This window comes from Protopterus annectens, chromosome 15.part0, assembly GCF_019279795.1.
Source record: "Protopterus annectens isolate FY-2018-M chromosome 15.part0, PAN1.0, whole genome shotgun sequence".
Lineage (NCBI taxonomy): Eukaryota > Metazoa > Chordata > Ceratodontiformes > Protopteridae > Protopterus > Protopterus annectens.
Genome location: NC_056749.1, coordinates 403851294 through 403873778, shown reverse-complemented (window position 1 = coordinate 403873778; position 22485 = coordinate 403851294). Strand labels below are relative to the sequence as shown.

The following is a 22485-nucleotide window of genomic DNA, read 5'->3' as shown; positions in this document are numbered from 1 at the left end:
TTGAAGACTTCTTTTTGGAACCCCCTTGCTATTTATTCTGAAATATCTGTTTACTTGTGTTTTTGAGACTGTTTTTTGTCAAAAACTGGATGCGAAGATAGAAAATCCATTGGAAAGTTTGGAAAAAGAATCCTGAAAAATCTTAGAGATTCCCTGGAACAGTTTGACCCTTTCATCACACGTTTTCAGATGTCTGCAGAAGAGGGGCCAAACACTAAATTTCTGTCCAAGGAAGAATGTAAAATCTCATTTTAACATAATCTGGGAGGTTCTGAGAAGGAAGTCATGCAAACCTCCTCAAAACAGTACCAGTGGCCAGCGTCTTGGAAAAATTACCAACAGAGTCATAAACACACACACACTGTAAACAATGAGTAGATGCACATGCAATAATTATTTAAAGCAGATTTTTCATCACAAGAAGAAACTGTAGATAAAACATTCCTCATGCGTTCACAATTTGCCACGGTAAACTTTAACATATGAGCCTGACAATTCAAAATTCTGAAAATCATAGTTGCAGAAGTATACATTTTACCCCATACCTATCAGTTTTCTCATTCTTTTCAGAAAGAGTAGGATTGGAATTAACTAAGTGCTTAGAAGCAGTGAGATCAACTAAAGCTATATCTGCTGGGGCAGGTTTGGGAAAAGTGAATAAAAATTTAAAAGACTGAGGAACTTTATATATCCTAGCTGTCTTTTTTGGGGTAGCTGGCTGACTATCAGGAACATTTCAGGCAGTAACACACACATCCTCTGAAGCAGACAAAACGAGAAATGGGTGTATGTCCTAGAAAATCCTTCTGTAACAATCCAATATTTTCTGAGGGACCGTGTTCTCCCTTTGAAAACATTGGCATATTCTAACAATAGTCTCAGAGGAAGAGAACCCTCCCCCCCCCCCCATAAGGAGAATCAGAAATTGAGCTCTCCTCTGAATCTGGATCAGGAATCTGAGGAAAAAAAACAATATCCTTCCTTGTATCTTTTTGTTCAGACTCAATCTTGAATCTCTTCAGGAATTGTGAAATCCCTCTTTCTTTATTTAACCTTGAGCCAAATGCAGTAAACTACTTTTTTCCAAAGAGAAATTGAGGTGTTGCAGTGAAGAGACTGTAGGATGTGTTTTTTGCAGTACTGCAGAATGAGAAATATCAGGAAAATAATAGTAAGAAAGTTGTGTTGTTCATTATTAAATACGTTAAATATGGATAATGATAAATATGTTTTTGAGGGTTAGATGAGGGCTTGCAAGTTAAAAGATAATACTGTAGTAGAATGTTTTTGGATCATTCTAGAGAGACCTGTGGGATTCATAACTAAAAAGATCAGTGTCCTCCAAAATCTGGCAGCCCTTTCTCTACATTTGGTCTCAAAAGACTTCTCTGTAGAGATCTGTGTTTAGCCTTTTGAGTCATGAAAGATCCTGTCGTATTTGACCTCCTCTATTTCTTCGCAGAACTAACAGTACAGCAGATACTCAATTAAAGGAACTAAATCTCTGTCACCAGATAAATAAGACATGTTTGTTTGACAGTTTAATATTTCAATGTATCCCTTAACTCTGGAACAAACTTCCACTACATATCAAGCAGAGCTTCAAGCTAAACCTAGATAATTGTATGGTTAGTCTCAAGGTTCTCCCTTGGTTTATTATGTCTTGCCCTCCTTGAGGATAGAGGAAATGTTTGAATATTTTTTTTTACTATGCCTGTAAAGTTCTTAAGACCGATGGCTTATGGATACACAGTTTACCTTTACAATTATTGATATAATAAAAGGAAACAGACGGGGCAAAATGGGTTGGCACTCTGTTTTAAATATTAAAGAAAGTAATTGGATTATCAGACTTGGGGGATTGTTCAGGCCAGGTCTTAATGAGCAATTGTAATTAATTATTTAATTAGAGTGTGATGTGCATTTAAATCAGTAAAAGCTTTTTGTGTGTTATGTTCACTGAGGAAGGCATATTGATGCCGAAACTGGTTTGACCATTTTGCTATAGCTCGCTATAGCTTTTTGGAGTTGCCACAATAAAATAGTTTTTGGATTTCACTACTTGGTGCTGGCCGTTTGTGTGATTACCTCCTATACCAAGCCAATGGATATTGCCAATATACTGGCCAACAGATTCAGTGCCAACTTTACCCCTTCCCCCATAAAGGACCAATCACAATACCAGTAGATTGCCAGGCACCCAATATTACTGCTGCACAGGTTAAAACAGCACTGGCCAAGGCCAAGAATACAGCTTCTATGGGATTTGACAATATCCCTGGCTGTGTTCTACATGAACTACAGAGTGAACTGGCACCTCACCTGTGTGCCCTGTTCAATCACAGCCTCACCTCTAGCTTTGTCCCTACCGAATGGTGCACTGCTACAGTTATCCCTCTCCACAAAGGAGGAGCAACTACAGACCCTGGGAACTATCTTCCCATTAGTCTGGCAAGTCTGATATGCAAAGCTATGGAACACATCATCATGGACCTAATAAACAAGGATATAAGGAATCTCCAAACTCTGTATCCCACACAGTTTGGTTTTGTGAAGGGTAGATCATGCCTGCCCAACTTGGTCGACTTCTTTGAGTCAGTCACCAGAGCTGTGGATGAAGGTAAGGTGGTTCATACAGCCTACCTTGATCTAGCCAAGGCCTTTGATACCATTCCCCACTTAGGAATCATTGAAAAACTTACTAAGCTAGGCATCAACCCCTATATCACTAGGTGGGTTGCAAATTGGATCACAGATAGAACCCACAGTGTGAAAGTAGCTGACTCCAAGTCAGACTGACGACCAGTCATGAGTGGAGTCCCCCAGGGTTCAGTCCTGGGTCCTCTCCTGTTTGGTATCTACTTCTCTGAAGTCCAGACCGACACGAATGGACTCTAGTTGACAAGGTTCACAAATGATTGCAAGCTGGGAGCTATTATTAACTCCCCAAGTGATGTTGACATCCTACAGAAAGGCCTCAATGAGACCAAAGACTGGTGTCAGAACCATGGCCTTCAGCTCAATGCCAAAAAATGTGTCTTCATCCCCTTTGGGAAAAACCCGGTTCCCTTGAATTACCATATTGATGGTAGTCCACTTAACACAGAAGGCGTTATAAGAGATCTGGGAACACAGGTTGACAAGCAACCTCTCTTTTGACCACCACATTGCCACTGTGGTCAGAAAGTCCTTCTATGTGGCACATCTCATTACTAAGGGTTTAGCATTTGGCATGTACCTCACCAGACACCTGCAACAACTGGAGAGGTTGCAAAAGTACCTCACAAAGAGGATCCTAGGCCTTAAACATTTGCTTTCTATGGATAGACTCAAAAAAACTCCAACTATTCTCTGTCTCATATCGCCTACATAGAGATGATCTCTGCTTGACTTACAAAGCCATGTCTGACCCAGCTCTGTTAGAAATGCTGCATCTAAAGAAATCCCTCTGCACCACACACTCCAGAGACCTCAACCTCATTACCACAATCAACAGAACATGCTGGAGGGACAGGTTCACAACCCAGAGACTGCCCAAGCTATGGAATAGACTTCCCATACATGTCAAACAGAGCATCTCACTGGCCCTGTTCAAGAGGAATCTTGATGTGTGGATGGGAAATAACAAATTAACCCCAGGGATCACTCCAGTGGCTCTACTCAACAGAGGCACTGGGAACTAAGGTCGGGTGGCATGATGTCAGGGTAATCTTATGGGCTAGGCTTGTAAAGGCTCGAGGGCCATTGGCCTAGTACACACCTATGAATCTATGAACTAATGAACTTCATTTCAGTTAATGTGGTGTTTAACATCATACTTGAAGCTTAGCTTTTAAAAGAATTAAGGCTGATGATATAGTGTAAGGTTAATTTGGAGCCTACAATATGTCATATGTCAATTTTAGAATCACATGATTCCATATAGAAACCTGTCACTCAATTTATAGTTCCTGTGAAGCAGGTTATTAATAATATCAACCTAGTGACTCAGATTTCCTGATATGTGCTTTCTTCACTTGAGTGCTAAAACAGGAAGACATACTTCCGTAAAAAGGACTAGAGCAAGATATTCTTCTGAAGGAGACTGTAGCTTGAAAGAAGTGCCTCTTCTGTGCTTAAGTATAAGCATAGTCATTTGCTGTGGGATACTACAGAGGTGAGTTGTGTGCAGTTTGCCATTTCACATATCTGTTTTGCTAGATTAAAATAAATGTTAACCTGCAGTTCCTTTAATATTTGAGTATATCATTGACTAATATTTTTCTTAATGATGTTATGATTAGAAATCATTTTTTTAAGCTGCAGTTATCACTGCAACAGTACTCCATACCACAGTGAGGAAATCCTTGGCGCACTTGGTTTTGTAGCTGTAACCATAAGAGAGAGAGATTGTGATAAAAACAACTGGATATGAAAAAGTAAACGTGTGTCTTGTACTGTAAAATATTATGGCTGGCACAGATAGTTGTAATACTTATTTTTTTTAGCTTAATTTCTAAGAAAAAACAGTAATTAAAATTGCTCGGCTTCTATGAGCCTACGTTTGTATGGGTGGCTAACCCATCCAGAACAGGGATATGACAAGGCATTTATAGCCTCTTCTGCTCCAAAATGTAAATGCTGCTTTTGTAAAATACTTGCATTGCTGTATCTAAATATGCAACATCATTTAGTAAACTAAATGACAGTTTATTCAAGCATTCTCTTTTTAAAGGAAAGTAGTACACCTGTATGAGGTTGATTTTAAGATTATATAGCATTAAATGGCACACATAAGTAAAATGTTTGAATAAGCACTTTATTTCACACACACATTATTACTATTGCCATCATATATGATGAACAGATATTTTTACATGCATGCATACATCATATATATGTATCTAAGTGCAATGTCGTTTGCTGTGGGACACTGCAGACACACACACACACAAATACGCTCGGCTATCCAATCTGCTTGCCTACATGTGCATATATCTGCATGCACATATCTGTATGGGTACGTATTTGCAAGTATGGATTTATGTATGAATGTGTATGTGTACATAGCCATGGATTTCCTCTTATATGCTGACACACCCATGTTAGTCATATTTATTTAAGCATTAGTGAATCAGATTTATATTCATATCTTCGCAAAACACCTTATTTTGCTTATTCTGTTTACCCAAGAAAAGTTTCTTTACTTGCATATACATTTTCATTATGTGTTTGAAATACCAGTCATAATATTAGTTAAACAAAAGTTCTTTGTACCAGTCATAATATTAGTTAAACAAAAGTTCTTTGTACTTGTTTACTGTTACTATAAACCTCTTGAGGCAGGCCTTAGAATCAATTGATATAAAGCTTGTTGTGTATCTAGTCTTAAGAGTTAACTGCATCCTAAAGTCAAACTAAAAGCTAGTTGTATTAATGTTAAAGCTTATTCCATGTACAGTTTAGTAAACTATCCAAACTAGTGACTTAATTTGCATGCTCTTTATAAAAATGAGAAATAAAATGACTTATGCCGCAGATTATGGTGAGTGATGTAAAGGGAAAAGCCAGTTGTCTTTTAATTGTAATTAAACTAATTTAGAAGCCCTGCTCAGTACCAGTGACCTTATTGCTTTGCATTTTAAAAGAAGGTGGCCATTGTACTGAATGCTCTTCCACATTTCTTTTATGATCTAAAGATGTGTAGTTCAGCTCTGCAGTTAGAGTGCAAGTTCTTTAGGACTTATTACAGTCTGCCTTACTATATAATATTTTCAGATTATTACATGTTCTTTGAATGTCCTCCTTTCAGGCACATTTACAAGAAGTACCAAAAGTCCTGTACCCAAACTGAGAGTATTGTACATCATATCTTGCATGCCAGTGAAATATAGCATTATTTAGTGACTGGAATGTTCTTTTTCATGTAGACGTTTGATGACTTTAGATACTGGGCTACAGACATTAGCTCAGCTATGAAGGGCAGCTTTTAAGAGATGCTGGATAATAGAGGAGAACGCAGATGGCAAATGGGCACTTTGTGTGTATGAGATCTATGAACACAGTAGGGGTAATAATTTAAGGTTTTGCCACAGAAAAGAACCACTAAAAACTAAGAATGATTTTTAGCTGATATTTAAACCAGTGAGCTTTTGCATCTTTGTTTTTCAGATAAGGTAATACTCTTAATACTAGAGTTGTTGAAGTGAATTTCCGGTGCAGATTAAGGCCGAATTAATACAAGTCAAACTGGATCTGCACAGAAAAATGCATGGGTAGTTATTTTCCTTTTTTGTGCGTGCTACCAGAAGACTTTCTTCCACTCCTTGGCTACCACATGTCAGACATGATTGCATCTATAATTGTGCAGTGCTTGTAGACCCCAGGTCACATGCAAAGTAATGACAGATACAGTGTGAAACTTCTTTGAAGCTGTCAGTGACATAAAAAGACACTCTTTGGTGCAGTAAAGGAACATGAACAGAATACATTTGTCATGTAGTCTAGAAGACTAAAATATGATCTAGGCTTGTCTGACTAATTTACACTACTAGAGTGTAATGTAGTATATAATAGAACTTATCAGAGTATGCTATACTATGGTATACTTTAGTAGACACTGCTAAATCAGTTTCCATCATTCTATTGGTTAACATGCTTTTAGTCTGCATATACTCTAGAGCAACTCACAGAAAAAAATACTGATAACCTTATTTAAAAAAAGTTGGTGCTGCTAATGAGAAATTGGACTACTACAGTATTATTTTCCTCACTGAGTGATAGTTTCAAATAAAACAAATAAAAAAATGGATGTGAAATAAGAAAAAGGCAGTCTAAAGTAGTGTAAGAGTAATGTATTGTCCTATTGGCAAACACAATCAAATGAAAACATTAACGTATCAAAAATGCACTTCTAAATGGCCCCTTTTTAGCTGCAAATATGCATATGCAGTAAAACAAAAAAGCCAAAAACAAGAAATACGGTGAATAAATGGGTACAAAAATCGAGGACAATTGAACCTGGTATAAACATTATTACAAATAAATTCATTTAAATGAAAGCATCTCAATAACATTGTCTTACACACAGAAGTGGGAGCTCTTTGCTAAAGTTTTATCTCTCACATGAACAAGTAACTGAGGCAGATTTCATCTTTTTTATTTACATAGCATATACTGGCCAATAAGTTTTATATGCATATGCAGCAATGGATTTATATTTAAAAGTAAACAATTCCCAAAGGCATTTGCCAGTTTTACTCTAAAAAAGTATAAGCCACGGTGGTTGCAGCGGTAGTGTTGTTGCCTCACAGCAAGAGGTTCTCTCGTTCAATTCTCGGTGGGAGCGGCTTCTGTGTGGAGTCTGCATGTCCTCCCCGTGGTCGAGTGGTGTTCGAAAGACATGCGTAGAATGGGCGTGCCTTCATTGAAGGTTGGGCGTCGAGCTGGCACCTCGGCACCCATAAAAAAATCTACTGCCAATCATTAGCGGACCAGAGTTCCGCTGTGGCGACCTCTAACTGGGAAAAGCCGAAAGAAGAACAGAACTCTAAAAAAAGGCAGTTAATTGTATGATACAGACTATGCAGGTGTAAACTAAGTAAGTTTTAATGTTAGTATGTCACAAACCATATATCATTTTTGGTAAAATATGCATATTCATTTTTGTTTTCTCTCTTGATTCCTTTTAGAAATTAAGTATTAAATATCTCCACATCCATTGTCACTATATAATGACTGCAGCCTGTGCTGGATTTGCCTGGGGGGAATCAAATGAATTAACGCTGTTGACCTGTACTCATGGATGACAGCTTTCAACAAGCACAGATCTTGAGTGTAGGCAGTTATAATGGAAATGCCAAAAAGAAGAAATCTGCCTTCCAAATGAAAGTGAGAATAGTTTCATGTCCATAAAAGACAAAATAGTGTTTCAAGTCTTTGACATCATAAGGCAGTATTGAAATTCAAAATTGCATACAATAAAATAAAAAGAGCACACTCAGCTGACATACAAAGGGGTGAGATTCCAAAAGAGTTGCACTGAGTGTAAATCTGCCCTGATTCTGAAAGATTTGCTCTCAGTATAAGTGACTTACTTCTGTGTAAGCCCAATCTATAAACAGGCTTACACCAAGGGGTCAGATTCCAAAAGACTTGATTTCAGAGTAAGTGGTCAGTTACACCGAGAGCAAGTCTTTTAGAATCAGGCTCAAAGTGTTTAACATAACACAGAGAATGGTTGACCTGTAGATTTCACCCTGATTGGAGAAGGAATGTTCCCTAGCAAGTTGTTAATCTGCAGGCAATGCCCGCTGAAAAACAAGTCTACTGCTTCAAGGCAGCATATCAAGCTTTTGTTGTTTACTGAGTATAAAAAAAATAGAAAATTAAAAAATGTGTGTGTGTGTTTATTTCTGTGTATGAGAGTCAGTTCAATCAAGCTATTATTTACACTTGCTAAGCAGCACTTTTACTATTTAGCAAGAGTAAAAAAATAAATGAAACAGAAAAAAAATGTGTTTATGTTTCTGTCTCCATGTGTGACTGCATATACTCTATACTCTGAATGCGTGCAATGAAAGCAGAGGAGACTGTGTGTGTGTGTGTGTGTGTGTGTGTGTGTGTGTGTGTGTGTGTGTGTGTGTGTGTGTGTGTGTGTGAGAGAGAGAGAGAGAGAGTGAAAAGTGAGAGCAATCAAGTGATCCCTGGCAGCAGCTAAAAGGTTTGCGTATCTTTCAAACTCTTGGCTCAAGGTATCTGAATAAGCCTAAAATAAACGGGGGACAAAGGCTCAAAACAGGAATATATTTTAAATATTGCTGTTACAAAATCACAAAGTTACTTGAATATCAGGATTTGTGTTAGCATGCATTTTTTGAAGCAGACGTGTGTATGTGTGAGTGAGTTAGTGAGACTGAACACTGGCAGCAGCTGTAATAAAGAGGTTTGCATATCTCTTAACCTTTCAGCTGAAGAAATCTGGATACAGCCTAAAGTAAACAGGAAACAAAGGCTCAAAAATATGAGCAGATTTTAATTATTGAAATTCTAGACTGATAAAGTTGCTTAAATATTAGGATTTGGGTTAGCATGCATTTTCTGAAGTGCAAAGTGTGTGCATGAGAGAAAGTGAGATCAATCAACCACTGGCAGCAGGCAACAGTAAAGAGGTTTGCAGACCTTTCAACCTCTTAGCTCAAGAAATGTGGATAAAGCCTAAATAAAGAGGAATCAAAGGCTCAAAAATAGAATGAGATTTTAATTATTGCTCTCATAAAATTACAAAGTTGCTTAAATAACAGGATTTGTGTTAGCATGAATTTTCTGAAGGAAGTAAAAGTCTGAAAGTCAAATCTATGTCATTATGTAGTGACTTCTGTCCCAATGATTGGCAGCAAACCACAATTTTTAGGAGTAAGGGTCCAAAAAATAAAGTAAATATCTGGATTTTTTAAAAACGTCATATTTTTGATGTAAAATGCTTCCTCAAATAACCATTTACATATATATACAGCAACTTTGAAACATTAGGTGGAGGAACTGTTTACATCAAAAATATAAATAATAATGTCCTTTGGGGGTGTAGAGGCCTTCTGCCTGGGGTGTCAGGCCTCAGCACACTCCTGGGTGGGTGTTATTTTTACAATAACACACACCCCCTGTTTGGCATTTTTGCTTGCATAATGCCAAGATTCCAGACTTTTTATAAGCACTCCAGCATCTATGAACATTTACTGTGATGAATATGTATTGCTAGCCTTGTGCTGTCATTTCAAAGCTCAGACAAGCATGGTGTTTTTGGTTACTAAGGCACAGGTAATCTCCTTTAAGACTTTTAAACAATATGTTGAAAAAAGTCTTGTGTATTGACATGGTATTAAATTGAGCTATTTCAGTAACTTTAACTTTATTAACCCCCTGCTTCAGAATTTGACTTTTAAGACCATCTGCATTATTTTCTAAGCATCACATTATCATCTATAAAAGTAATTGAAATAATACTTTATTATCTTGTTAACATTACATATCATCAGCAATCCAGACCTGGGTTGGATGAAATGTGTTTACAACAATTTTCGCTTTGGTCACTTGGGCTACTCACTCTTGATTACATGGTATGGAAATGTGTACCAGCACCTTTATATGAAACAGTCTGCACCCCAAAACATCATTCTTTGCTGTGCCTGCATAACAGGATTTCAAAATGAGCAGTGGAAACAAGTCATGTTATATAATCACAGTATTCTCCCAAAACTGATGGAGTCCTGAAACCTCTGCAGAGCAACACGTGTGAGAGTATGCCCTGCACCTGGTGATTCAAGCCTGGATTTTTCCATAGAGGCATCCATCCTAACTTTAAACTATCTTATAGTAGATGCTTTTCTCACTTATGGTCAGTGTATTTGATGCTTCAGTAACTCTGATTTCTATTTTTTTTTAATCCACAGTAAACTGTAGTGGTTTGTTGCAATAAGCCTTTATTTCTTGTATCCTAATATGAGAAATAATTAAAGTAAGGCAGCATGCTACTGTATCATTATACAGTGCACTGAAAGTTTGCATAAAACCTTATTTCAGAAGCATTTGACTCGTGAAATACAGATTCATCTTCTCAAACCTTTAGGATATTGCAATAAAAATAAACCAATTTCCTAATAAATATACTCTGGATCCTTTCAAATTTTGTTATATCCGAATAGAATACAAACAAAAATAGATCCATATTCAATATTGGACATATAAGTGTAATATACAGAGGTTATTATACCTCATTAGGAAACCACATTCGAAATCTGAAAGATCAGGCCCATTAATTTAATATAAATGTTTTGAGTGTGAACTCCAAAAGACAAATCACTATTTGCTGTAATGATTCTTTATACTGCTTTGTATTTTGAATTATTTTACCATCTAAAACATAGGGATAATATTATTAGAACATCCAAAGTTTAATATGTTAAAACTAATTCCTTGTGCCCACAGTACCAACTTATTCAAACTGTACTGGAGTTTTTTTGGCCTTCCATACTCGACACTGTTAGAGTGACTTTTGTGTCATCCAAATTTACTCTAGGCATTTGTCTCAATACTGGTATAGCTAGCATACATAAATGACATTAATAAGGCCCTAAGACTGAACTTCATGGCACATGTCAAGGAATGGGCTTATTAGGCTGTGATAATATAGTTCTAATTTTATTTATTTAATTATTTATGTATTTATGTATGTATGTATGTATGCATTTATTTATTTATTATCATTTGTTAGCAGTGTAAGTGAACTGGCTCAAGTACTTTTCAGCCACTACCCAGGCAAACCTGACAGCAATAACGATATACACAGGCACAACTGATTTAACATGATGATAATGTATAGAACACAGTAAGAACAGAGCCAAAGACATGTAATTCAATACTCATTTAAAAGTTATGTGCATTTATATACAACCCGTTTACAATAATATGTGATAGTGTGGGAATTAAAAGGCAGATTTCTTCTCATATTAATGAATATGTTCATATTTAGTATGTGATGTGCAATATTCAGATGGCAGTTATATATTCAGATTCAAGAACAGGTACATTGACCACATGACACTCTTCCATACTGCAAACATATTACTGCTTTCTGCAAACAATCTTCTACATGGGGAGTGTTATGTGTAACTTTCAGCATTTGTTACAGCTTATAGTAATGCAAAATATTTATTAGACCATCAGCATTGTCATGTGTTCTCACACTGGCAGACAAAACTCAGATGCAGACCTGTGCTTTGTTGCACCTACTTCACGGAGAGGGTGTGACCATACAAGCATTGCATTACCCGTTTGACTGTGAATGAATTTATTTAACTTCTTTTCATTGGACTAATAATAACAAAATGTGTTATGCTGCCCAAGCCCTTAGCTTATTCTAAGGAAGACAATATCCACCTGAAGGTCCTTGTCTATTGCCTCAGTAACTTTAGCATAGTATTGAATTGCACACTGGAATTATATAGCAAACACCACCAGTTTATATTTTCCCCTTGTGGTAGTGCAGCTAGAAGGAGAATATTCTTGGAATTTGAATGGCAAGAGGAACTACCAAGGAAGCGTGTACACTTCTTCATACCAAGGAAGCATGTACACTTCTTCATTTCATAAACCATTCAGAGAAGCACACAAGCCTTCTGTCAGAATCCGCACGAGTTGTGGCAGAATGCTCAGAGCAGCCCCTCGACCCGAGTGTAACTTCTTTTCTAATCTTGCCCAACATTCACTATTGCTTACTGCAGTTACCATTTTACTAAGGTTTTCACATGCATCTGTGTAGGTTTGCACTTTGCATACTCTTCACTGCTGTTTTTGACTGTTTACTAAGTCAATACAATTAGCTGTCAGTCTCATTCCTTGCACTCCTCTCATTGTACATATACTTCATTCACCTATCATATGTATTGCACATTTGCTGCAGAATACTGTCTAGTACTTGTACTGCTCAATTTTTTTTCATTGTTGTGTTTCTCATAGGACTTCTCTAAGCAGACAAGTACCTTATTGAGATTATTGAAGCCTCCTTCACATAAAGAAGCAGACGAAATAAATAACATCATGAGGACCTACATAGTAGACTTCAGTATGCATTATAGATCTATTGATATGCCAGGATTTCATTTGTGCTTACTATTTTATAGTGCATGAAAGTCTATGTGCAAACCTTTGCCTTCACATGATAATGAAGATGCAGATATAAAACTTTCTTGTTCTGGTAGTAATAGTGTACATTATAAAATCAAAGAAATGTAATATTCAGTCCATTTTTGAATAATCATGCATGCATGTACAATAAAAATAACTATTGTATATCATGTTTCCTTACACATATTGTGAAACAAAAAGTACTACTTAAATGTTAATGATACAGATAAATGAAAAATAAATATCATTATCATCTGAATTATTTTATATTTTCTATAAAGAATGCAAATGGTACTTAAAAACTTAAATACAAACTTTCTAATTTTTTTCTGTTTTTTTCTATCTCTCTCTACCTGCTGACCATCAAAGCCCCATGACCACTGTGCTCATATGTACACCATCACCAGGAACATGGCAGATGTAGTATGGTCATTATTTTCCTGGGTCTAACCCTTGACCAAGTGAATGACGTGCATGGGCCTCCTATACTGTCTGCTGTATTTACCCATGCTCTTATCCTATACAGTGAAGATTATTGTATGCACAAGGCTGACACAACCAAGCACATATGCTCAGACGATATGCAGTATGCTATACACTACTCTCTCCAGTAACTAATGGCATTTAAGCAAGCTAGATCACCTTCTAGCTACAGGATGGAGGCACTGATATTGGTTGCTCACTCCCACACTCTGTTGTTGGCTCCTTTAGTGAGTGGGTTCTTAGTCAAATCCAGGTCATTTCTGTCATATTTATAGATTTATTCCATGGAGCTGACAGAATTTCTCATTTCTTTTATGTAGATAGCTGTTACAGCTATGTCTACAAAATGTTGCTTGTCTGTTTTATGTTAATAAATAAGCCATTTAATTTTTTTATTACTAGAAGGTTGTGCGACAGGGCCGGCAACTCTGCACATAAAAATCTACTGCCAATCATTAGCGGACTGGAGTTCGGCTGTGGCAACCCCTAACCGGGAAAAGCTGAAAGACACCACCACCACCACTAGGACATGCTTATTAAAAAAGATTTTCACATTTCTCTGTTTAAACAGATATTTAATGAAAAGTGAAGCAGTTGTGCAGGATGTATTTATTATACCTGCCAGTGAGTTTCATTGTTGGTGATCAGAGTTACAGTTTACAATACATGATGAACAGTTTAGTGAAGCAGAGTCTCTATGTTTTGATGAACGCTTTTCACTGAATATGAATTAGAACTGCAATATACCAAACAGAATACCATACACTGTGTTGGATGTTAACATTTTTAGACATTGAAATGCAGTCTTTACTCTTTTGTATTAAATCTCTTGACATTAATACAATTAATAGCCTTCACACAGTACATATACTCATCAGTAACCCTGGAGGCCACTGCATAATATTGATAGATTCATAATATTCATAATAAGCTGTTAATCCACTGGACCATTTGTACCCTAGCAAACGATCCCACCTATTTATCATTAAATGAATTAATACCACACCTCAACTTAGTTTCAACCTCTTTCTGTAAGAGCTAGAAGAGGCAAACTGGGAGTGTACTTACAGTTGCTTAGTCATCTATATTGCTCTTTATAAGGGATATGTTGGCACTCTGCTTTAGCTTTATGTGGAGTCTTTTCCATAAAAGACTTTTTCTGCAAAAGGTAGTTATCATGCCAGCAGGTCTTATATATGTTTTGGTGGCAGTTCAGGTCTCTTGAGCTTGTGTTGAGGGTTGTTTTAGTTTTGTGGATGTGTTGGAGGTTACGTGGGAACAGGTCTTTCTAGGCTTTGTAGGCAAGGCGGAGATCTCCTGTCAGTAATAACATGAGTGAGAGAGCTTTAAGGTAGTCAGGTAACTCATGGAGGACTTGTCTCTGATTCTTTTAGTGAGAAAATGCTGCTGGATCTTGAGCTGAGTCATATGCTTAGCCAAGTACACACTGAAGAGGGTATTATATACCATGTGTTATTGGTCTTGTAAGGGAGGAGTAGATGGGGTGATGACTTCCTTGGATATAGAAGATATGCCACTGGTGATTAGTCTGGATATATATATGGATTTTTGTCAGCTGTGGTTACACAGTGGTCAAAGGATATTTCATCATTGAAGATGCCCAAGTCTCTAATCACTGATGCAAGTTTTAGAGGGATGTCACCCATGTCATGGAAGAAGGACTGCAAGCATTTGCCAAAGGACACAGTGCTGTATTTTTTGGCATTTAATTTGAGGTCATTGTCCAAGCACCACTTGTTAGCATAAGTTAGATACTCCTGAAGAATACTTATGTCACCTGGGGTATTTATGACAGCTCCAAGTTTGCAGTCATTGACAAATGTCATAAGGCAACTGATTTTTGCTTTAACATCAAGGCAGTAGATGCTAGACATGAGTGGTCATACTACTGATCCCTGAAGGGCACCACTGGTAACTACTCTTTTAGATGAAAATGGGCCTGTAACACTAAGATACTGCATTCTGTTGGTGAGCCAGTTTGCTACCCAGTGGGTGACATAGGGGTTTACATTTAATTGGATTAGCTTATCATTGATGCCTGAGTTTAGAATGGTATTGAAGGCTTTGACCAAGTCCATGTATACTATGTGGACTTATTCCCCTGAGTCTAATGTCTAAGTGACTTGTTCAAAAGCAACCCTTTAGGTTTATGAGTCAGGATCTGAATTTAACAAACCCAAATTTGTTAGGGTCCAGGGTTTGAAGACTGCCTTTGCCCTTATTTATGAGGTCCTATATGAGCTGCTCCATTGCCTAACAGATAAACTTGGTGAGCCTGATAGGTCTATAATTGCAGTGACCGAGACCGAATAAATGTTATAAGGCAATGTTTAGTGCTGACAAGAAGAAAGGGCCCATGGAGATAATGTTTTTAGACTTGGAGAGAGCACTTAGGACTTGCTTAGAGGTGATTTTTTTTGGGGGGAAGGGGATTTTCCTAAGATGCCGTAAGTAATTTGGAAGAGATAGAAAGTAATGTTTGAGCTGAATTTGTTCGCTAACATATTACTAATGTCCTGAGGGGTCAAGTATGGAATGTTACTTCGTATCAGCTCCGAGCATTTCTGGTTATTATTTCTTACATTCCTGATATAACTGGAGAAAGCTTTATGGATATCTTCAGCATGGGTGGCAATCTATAATTCATACTCTTCTTTGTTGATAATTTTGAGCTTTTCTGTAGCTGATGGGGAGTTAAGTTTGGTTTTACAGGCTAGCATTTTTTACTCTTATTATATAATTTGCTGATGCTGGAGTTTCACCACATGACTCAGGTCTCATACCTAAATAAATGTTCCTGCACAATTGTCAGATTGCTCAGTGATTTGGTATCTGTGGGCTATTAGCAAAGGAGGTTATATTAGTCAGGAACAAGTCTAATATTTTTGAGTCCTTCAGTGGTATCTGGACAAGTTCATCTAAGGATATGGCATTAATGAAATCCAAGAATTTCAATGCATACATGTTTCTAGTGGTGTAGATTCTTCCCTCAGTTAATGGAGGGATAGTCAAAGTCACCCAAGAGTATATAGTTTGGTTCTACACTGAGGGGTGGCAATTTAAGACATGTCTCATATTCTACCAGGATCACAGGGGGTATGATAGCTGGTTACTATGTGGAACTAAGTTTTACTTATTGTGAGAAGAATTTGGAGGGGTTCTAGGTCATTGTCATGCACAGCTACAGCCCTAAGAGCTATAATATCAAATTCAGCATTGGGGCTGAAGGAGTAGTAGACATTAAAACCTTACATTGTAGGCATGCTTTGGATGTTTTGAAACCATGTTTCAGTGACTACATATATATCAATATTTTCAAGGGTTAAGAATACCTCTAAGCAAAGCAATGGTTTGTTTATGCTTCTGGAATTGAGCAGTCCTACTTTTATATGGTTCTGATTATGGCTGGCTATGTGGGTAACTTAGATAGATTGACCTTTTCTAAGAAAAGGCACTTGGGGGAAGAAAAAGTCTTGGCCAACATACCATGAAGACAGAGATGCAGACCATCTCAATCAAAGCAGCTGGGGTTGTCAACCATCTCATCCCAGCATGATATATACTGGAAGAAAATTTGGAATGGAATGACAGTTATAATTAATATACCACACATTTAAGAAAGTTTACTTCATTAGACCTTCATAAATTACCTTAAATAAAATATTGACTCAAGATTACAAGGATGTTTTAAATGTCAAAGTTGAAACAAGGACTCATGCAGTAAAGGTCTTTATAAGACAGCTTCTTTCTTTGGCAGAAACCTAAGTATTGGAATGGGCTGTATAAGATTTATTACTCTGTAAAAGCACATATGTTTGGTAATAGAAAATGAATTGAAAACCACTGACAATTGGGTTTCCATTAGGAAGAAGTGAATTACAAAATGCATGTTGTCAACAAAACACTAGATCATTTGAGCACGTTGACTAATGCTGATGTGACACGCTGACCTCATGTAAAAATGGAAAAAAGAGGAATAGTGACAATGAGTATGACTATGTCTAGGATTCCAAAAGGCTACTGATTATGATAAGCCTTAACACTGGAGGCCAACCACTGACAGCTGTCTTTTCCTATCCAGAGAGAGACCCATTACAGTGATTCTATACAGTTGGTAGAATCACATCTGTGGGCCATCTTCACTGCCGTACTGTATACTAATGAGGCTTTCCAGAGGAGTTGCCACTGATAATCAGTCGTGCTCTCCCCTCTCTTCTGAAAATGCCTGTGGGAAGGGATTTACAGAGCAAAGTGATTCAGAGAATCACTTGGCTGCATAAGTTAGCACTGTCAGCCATGTTAATGAACATGTCCAAAATGCTGTGGTTCCCCCATTATAATCAATGAAAAGACCATTTTGCAGGTAAGGTTATTTAAGACTAGCAGAGATATAAGGATGATAGTGGTATACGGCAATGTGCGTATGTGTTTGCTTGCAGGGGTACAAGTGGTCTGTGTAATTATGTGGGTGTTTATCTGTATGGGTGGTTGCAGTAGAAGGTTAAAATTAGGAAATCAGTAATGTGTGTGTGTGTGTGTGTGTGTGTGTGTGTGTGTGTGTGTGTGTGTGTGTGTGTGTGTGTGTGTGTGTCTCTGAGTGTGATCAAGTAGTGTCATGTTTGAGTGTCCACACATGTGTAGGGATATCTGTTTTTGTGTGTATGAACATATGCATGTGTGTGGGAAACTGCATGGGGACAGTGCCTAAGCCATATGACATATGAGCCACTAATAATTATCACCAGATAGTGCAGTTTAGCACTGGCAGTAATTACCCACACTTCAGAGACATGCAAATTAGCTGATAATAAGGTCTTCTTAATTGTGGCTAAACTTGTCTCTGACTTGGATGCCCCATGATTGTGTAAATGGCTGACTTTTGGTTGCTGCAGTTTACATTAGTGCAAGGATTATTTCTGAATCCCAGTGTAAGTTTAGTCCACATATGGTTTGAAAGAAGGGCAACAGGAGCTTTGATATTGAGGGCAACCAGCCACATAAAATTGTGAAAGTCTTCTTGGATCCAGTTGCAAAATGGGGGTTTTGTACGTACTTAGCTACCTGTATAGAATATATTGATACTGGAATATATGTACTTTTTATATGGCTAAGAGAAGGTAATTTAGATAATGCATTTCAGGACATCTAAGGGATAGAAAACATATTACTAATACTAATTCTTTGGTTATTGCAAATTAATCAGCTGGATAATCACAGATTTAAATGTCAGTGTAGTAATTATTTGCTATTAGTTATGAAACAGGTCTTACTGACACAGACCTGTTGGAGATGAAAGCCAGGTGACAATACCTATAGCAAACTGGTAATTAACCAGTACAAAACAGCAGGTTAATTTTGTTCCTGTTTTGAAAGTGAATATGTATTAATTAAATGAGTGATATAAAAATGAGACTGAGATATTTATTCACTTTTGTACTAACACAGGGCTTATACCCAAACTGTCTCCTGTCTGGTTAAAACATGTGGCTATATGTTTTTGTAATGTTTTGAGTTTGTTGCTTTTACTAGTAATAGAACATAATATATCTATATTTTTCATGATGTGCACAACCAAAATATCATTGTTACTTCATTTAACCAACTCCAAGATCACTGCATCTTGGAAGATGGATTTTTTTCTTGTAGACGATAAATATTTCATGTCTTTGAGATCACTTACTCACTTTAAACAAATTGTGATACCAATCCAAATAGTCACAGGGATGCATATCATGAAAGCATTACACATCTTATAATGATAATGCTGTTCTGTTTTACATTTTTGAGTTTTGTAAGTCCCTATCAGAAAATGCTATATAGGGTACATTTCCTCTCCTAAAATTTAAGATTCCATCATTTCAAAATGAGGATTGTTTTCAGTCTTTATTTTCATTCCGTCTGAACTGTTCACGTATACTCTAATATAAAATGTTTGTGTAAATTATTTCTATCTCCAAATACTTTCTGCAGGAGAATTAAGTACTTTTTATATAAAAATAAAAAATAGTATTTCAAAACTTCTAATGCTACCCTGCTGAGGCATTTTTGCCAGTTTATATTGGGTCTTTCCTTCCTGACATTCAAAATACAAATTTTCTTTAAATGGTAGCAAGGCTGTTAGTCAAATGTTACTAAGTGCTGTTTTGTTGATCCCGTTCACTGAATCATGCTTCACCCCTTGTACATTTAGTGATAAATTTGAGATCGCTGAATTCTAAGGATAAGAACGTTTCCCCCATCATGAAAGCTGAGTGACCTCAGAATAAGTATATATTATGATAGGGTGGTGGTGTGAGCAGGAGCTTACCTCCCCACAGTAATGCTTGCTTTGTTTATGTATATATGCACATATGTACGTATTTATAGGTAAGACTTGTCTGACAAGGTTTTCAGTGGTTTAGTTTTCACTGCCTTTGTGTCATTAGTGTATTAATTGCTATTCGATTATAAATCCCCTTTAACTCTTATTTGGAACCTTACTAATGATGCAGCTGCTGGATTTGTTAAAATGCATTTAGTGTTATTTGATTGAGTTTTATCATTTCAGAACTGAAAATGTAAAAATATCAGGTTGGTCCTAATGAGCAAGTATTCTGTTTTTATTATTCAGCATAACATTGAATACCATTAAAATGAGCTTTCTCTAGGTGATGTTTAGGCATTAGCAAATAATATTGAAGTGTATAATTAATATGCATGTCACCATTGTTACCTTTCTAAATAACTTAAAAAAATGGAGATGAATCCTTGCATTAACTTTTTATATATTTATATGCAGGAACCACACGTGGTTTTATAACGAGGACAAAGATGCTAGCAGAAAGCTTTATTACTGCTATAAGATATAAAGAAAAAAATCTAAAGACTGGTTGTATTAATCAAAGACACAGAAAAAACAAGAATTTTGTTAAAAATGGTGATCACTGGAAAAATCAAATTGAAAATGACTCAAATTCTGTAGAACATCCAGCCATGAAACCCAAAATCAATGGAGATAATGATCAGAACAAAATAAATACGATGGGGCACAAACCTGAAATGGAAGAACACCCTTATATGGTAATGTCAGGTGAATTAGTGGCTGACAGAGAGCACGCTTTGCTACCTACACTAACTAACAAAACAATGTCCGTAGATATGCCTGTGCCCTTTACTTATGGAAACAGTGACTTATCAGACGACACATACCATTCGTGGTCATGCAGAAGCATTTGTAAGAACTACCCTGATTTACAGATTGGAGGAGACAATGTAACAGACATTAGCTTATCGAGTTCAGTTTTTCAGATGGACCTTGAATGCAGCAGTTCTGATGGTCCTGTGTTGCAGTCCATAGATCTTTCTTTGGACCAGTCACCAATTCCTGACATCCCCATCATCACAACATCTGTGAACAATGAAGACATTAAATACAAAAGCATCACACTTCCTAAACTTCCACTTTCTAATTCTATGATCAACAACTACATGGAAAAGAAGATGACAGAACTCTATAAGCAGTACCTTGAAGACACTTTGACTTGGTGTGCTTCCCCAGCAAAACTGCTGTCCTCTAGTTTTTTTATGAACAACATTAAGGAAATTAGTCAACAGATATCACAGGAACACAACATGGACACTGTAAGGGCACGGGAAATGGCTATAACATGTCTTCTCAGTGTTGCCAGTGGAGGAAGTTCTGAAATAAGCACACCAAATTTACTGATATCCTGAACTGAAGCAAAAGCACTAAGTTCCAAGGAAAAACAAACCAGCAATCCAGCCTACTTTCTAAATGTAAATAAAATAAATAGGTTTTGGCACAGTGTTTGCAAGATGACAGTGTGAATGAGGGGGATATGAATGAATTTCTCACAACAAAGATTGGTATCCATTAAGGAGACCTGTTGATGTGCATCTTGAAATGAAGTCTTTATATATACATTGTAAAACTACACAGCTGCATAAAAATATTGTGCTGTAAGTGACCAATCATATGTATTGCAGCATGGCTTCATGCCATGATTTAAATATTTATTATATAACCTATAGCAATATAGCTGAGTTCTAGGAGATGCAGCTCAGATCTGCTTTAACAGGAGGAAATTAAAGAAATGTTATAAAAGTGTGTATATGATTTTAGTCTACATATACTAACGTGTATATGTTACGTTCCTAGTGACTCTTTCCATTTACTGCATAAAGCAGCCATTTCAGGTTACATTATAGACAAATGAAAATGAAAGCAATCCAGTTCTGCATTTGTATATCTGTATATTAGTTTGCAACTGTAACTCATTTTTAAATACTGGTTATATGAACATTATAAAGGCTTGCTGGTAATTGTGTTACGTTGATTCAGAATAATTACTGCAAAATTTAAAGCAGTACTTCTAGACCATGTTAACTTGTAATGAAATCATAGCCACCTTTTCCATAGATACAGAATAGTGGATTTGATAAGTTTTTGCTCTGCACATAACTGAAACATGCACTATTCAACTCAAATAGAACCAAGAGAAGTATATTTTATATGCGTGGAAATGTTTTTATGATCCTTAGCTGAAACTGTTTTTCAGAAGGCGACTTCTTTGTTGTACTACCTCTGTAAATTGATGTTGTATGGCACATGATGTATATAAAAAGCACTAGTCCATGTCTGGTATAAGCATTGCCATGTCACATTAAAAAGAGAGCTGCCTGCTTGCCATAGTCATAATTAAGATTAGTTTTTATTTTGAAATATATGACTGGCAGCTAGATGGTTCGGCAATAATGTATGCAGTAGAAATCTTGCCATGAATTAATTTTAAGCTAGTGCCCTTGTTCTACAGCTCTTATGCCATCCATGTATCATATTTTCATAGATGGCGGGATACTATGGAACAAACTGACATGTCTCTATTATTATTTTAATATTAGAATATTAGCCGATGGGTCACTGCCTTAGTGGTGTAACACAATCTTTAAAGATATGTGGGTAAGAACTTCAGCACACTGATCCTTATTGTTTGAAATCAAAATGTTTATACTGTATTAACCAGAATGTTTGTTTGCTTTTGCAGACATGACCCAAATGAAAAACAAAATTAAACAAAGACTGGTTGTAAAATTAGGTCAGCATGACATTCTGAATCAGATACACATGCACTGTGTGACTTACAGACTAGTGCTGAATGAGAATTTCAGCATGGGCATCTCTTCTAGTAGTTCAGATGCTAACCATGCACTGCTACAATCAGCACGCTTGGTTATATCTCTTTTTAGTGGATAAAACTTGGGTCTTCATATCATTTAATTAAACTGCATAAGTTTTGAATTTATTTATATTTTCATTATTCT

At 36.7% G+C, this 22485-nt stretch overlaps 1 protein-coding gene across 1 annotated transcript; it reads left to right on the top strand.

Annotated features, from left to right (window-relative positions):
• Positions 1-4060: 4060 nt before the first annotated feature.
• On the top strand, positions 4061-21675 carry LOC122789710 (TLR adapter interacting with SLC15A4 on the lysosome-like). The gene is made up of 2 exons (XM_044057143.1): positions 4061-4156; positions 19943-21675. The coding sequence occupies exon 2, from the start codon at positions 19975-19977 to the stop codon at positions 20875-20877; it is 903 nt and encodes a 300-aa protein (XP_043913078.1). The 5' UTR covers positions 4061-4156; positions 19943-19974; the 3' UTR covers positions 20878-21675.
• Positions 21676-22485: the final 810 nt, after the last annotated feature.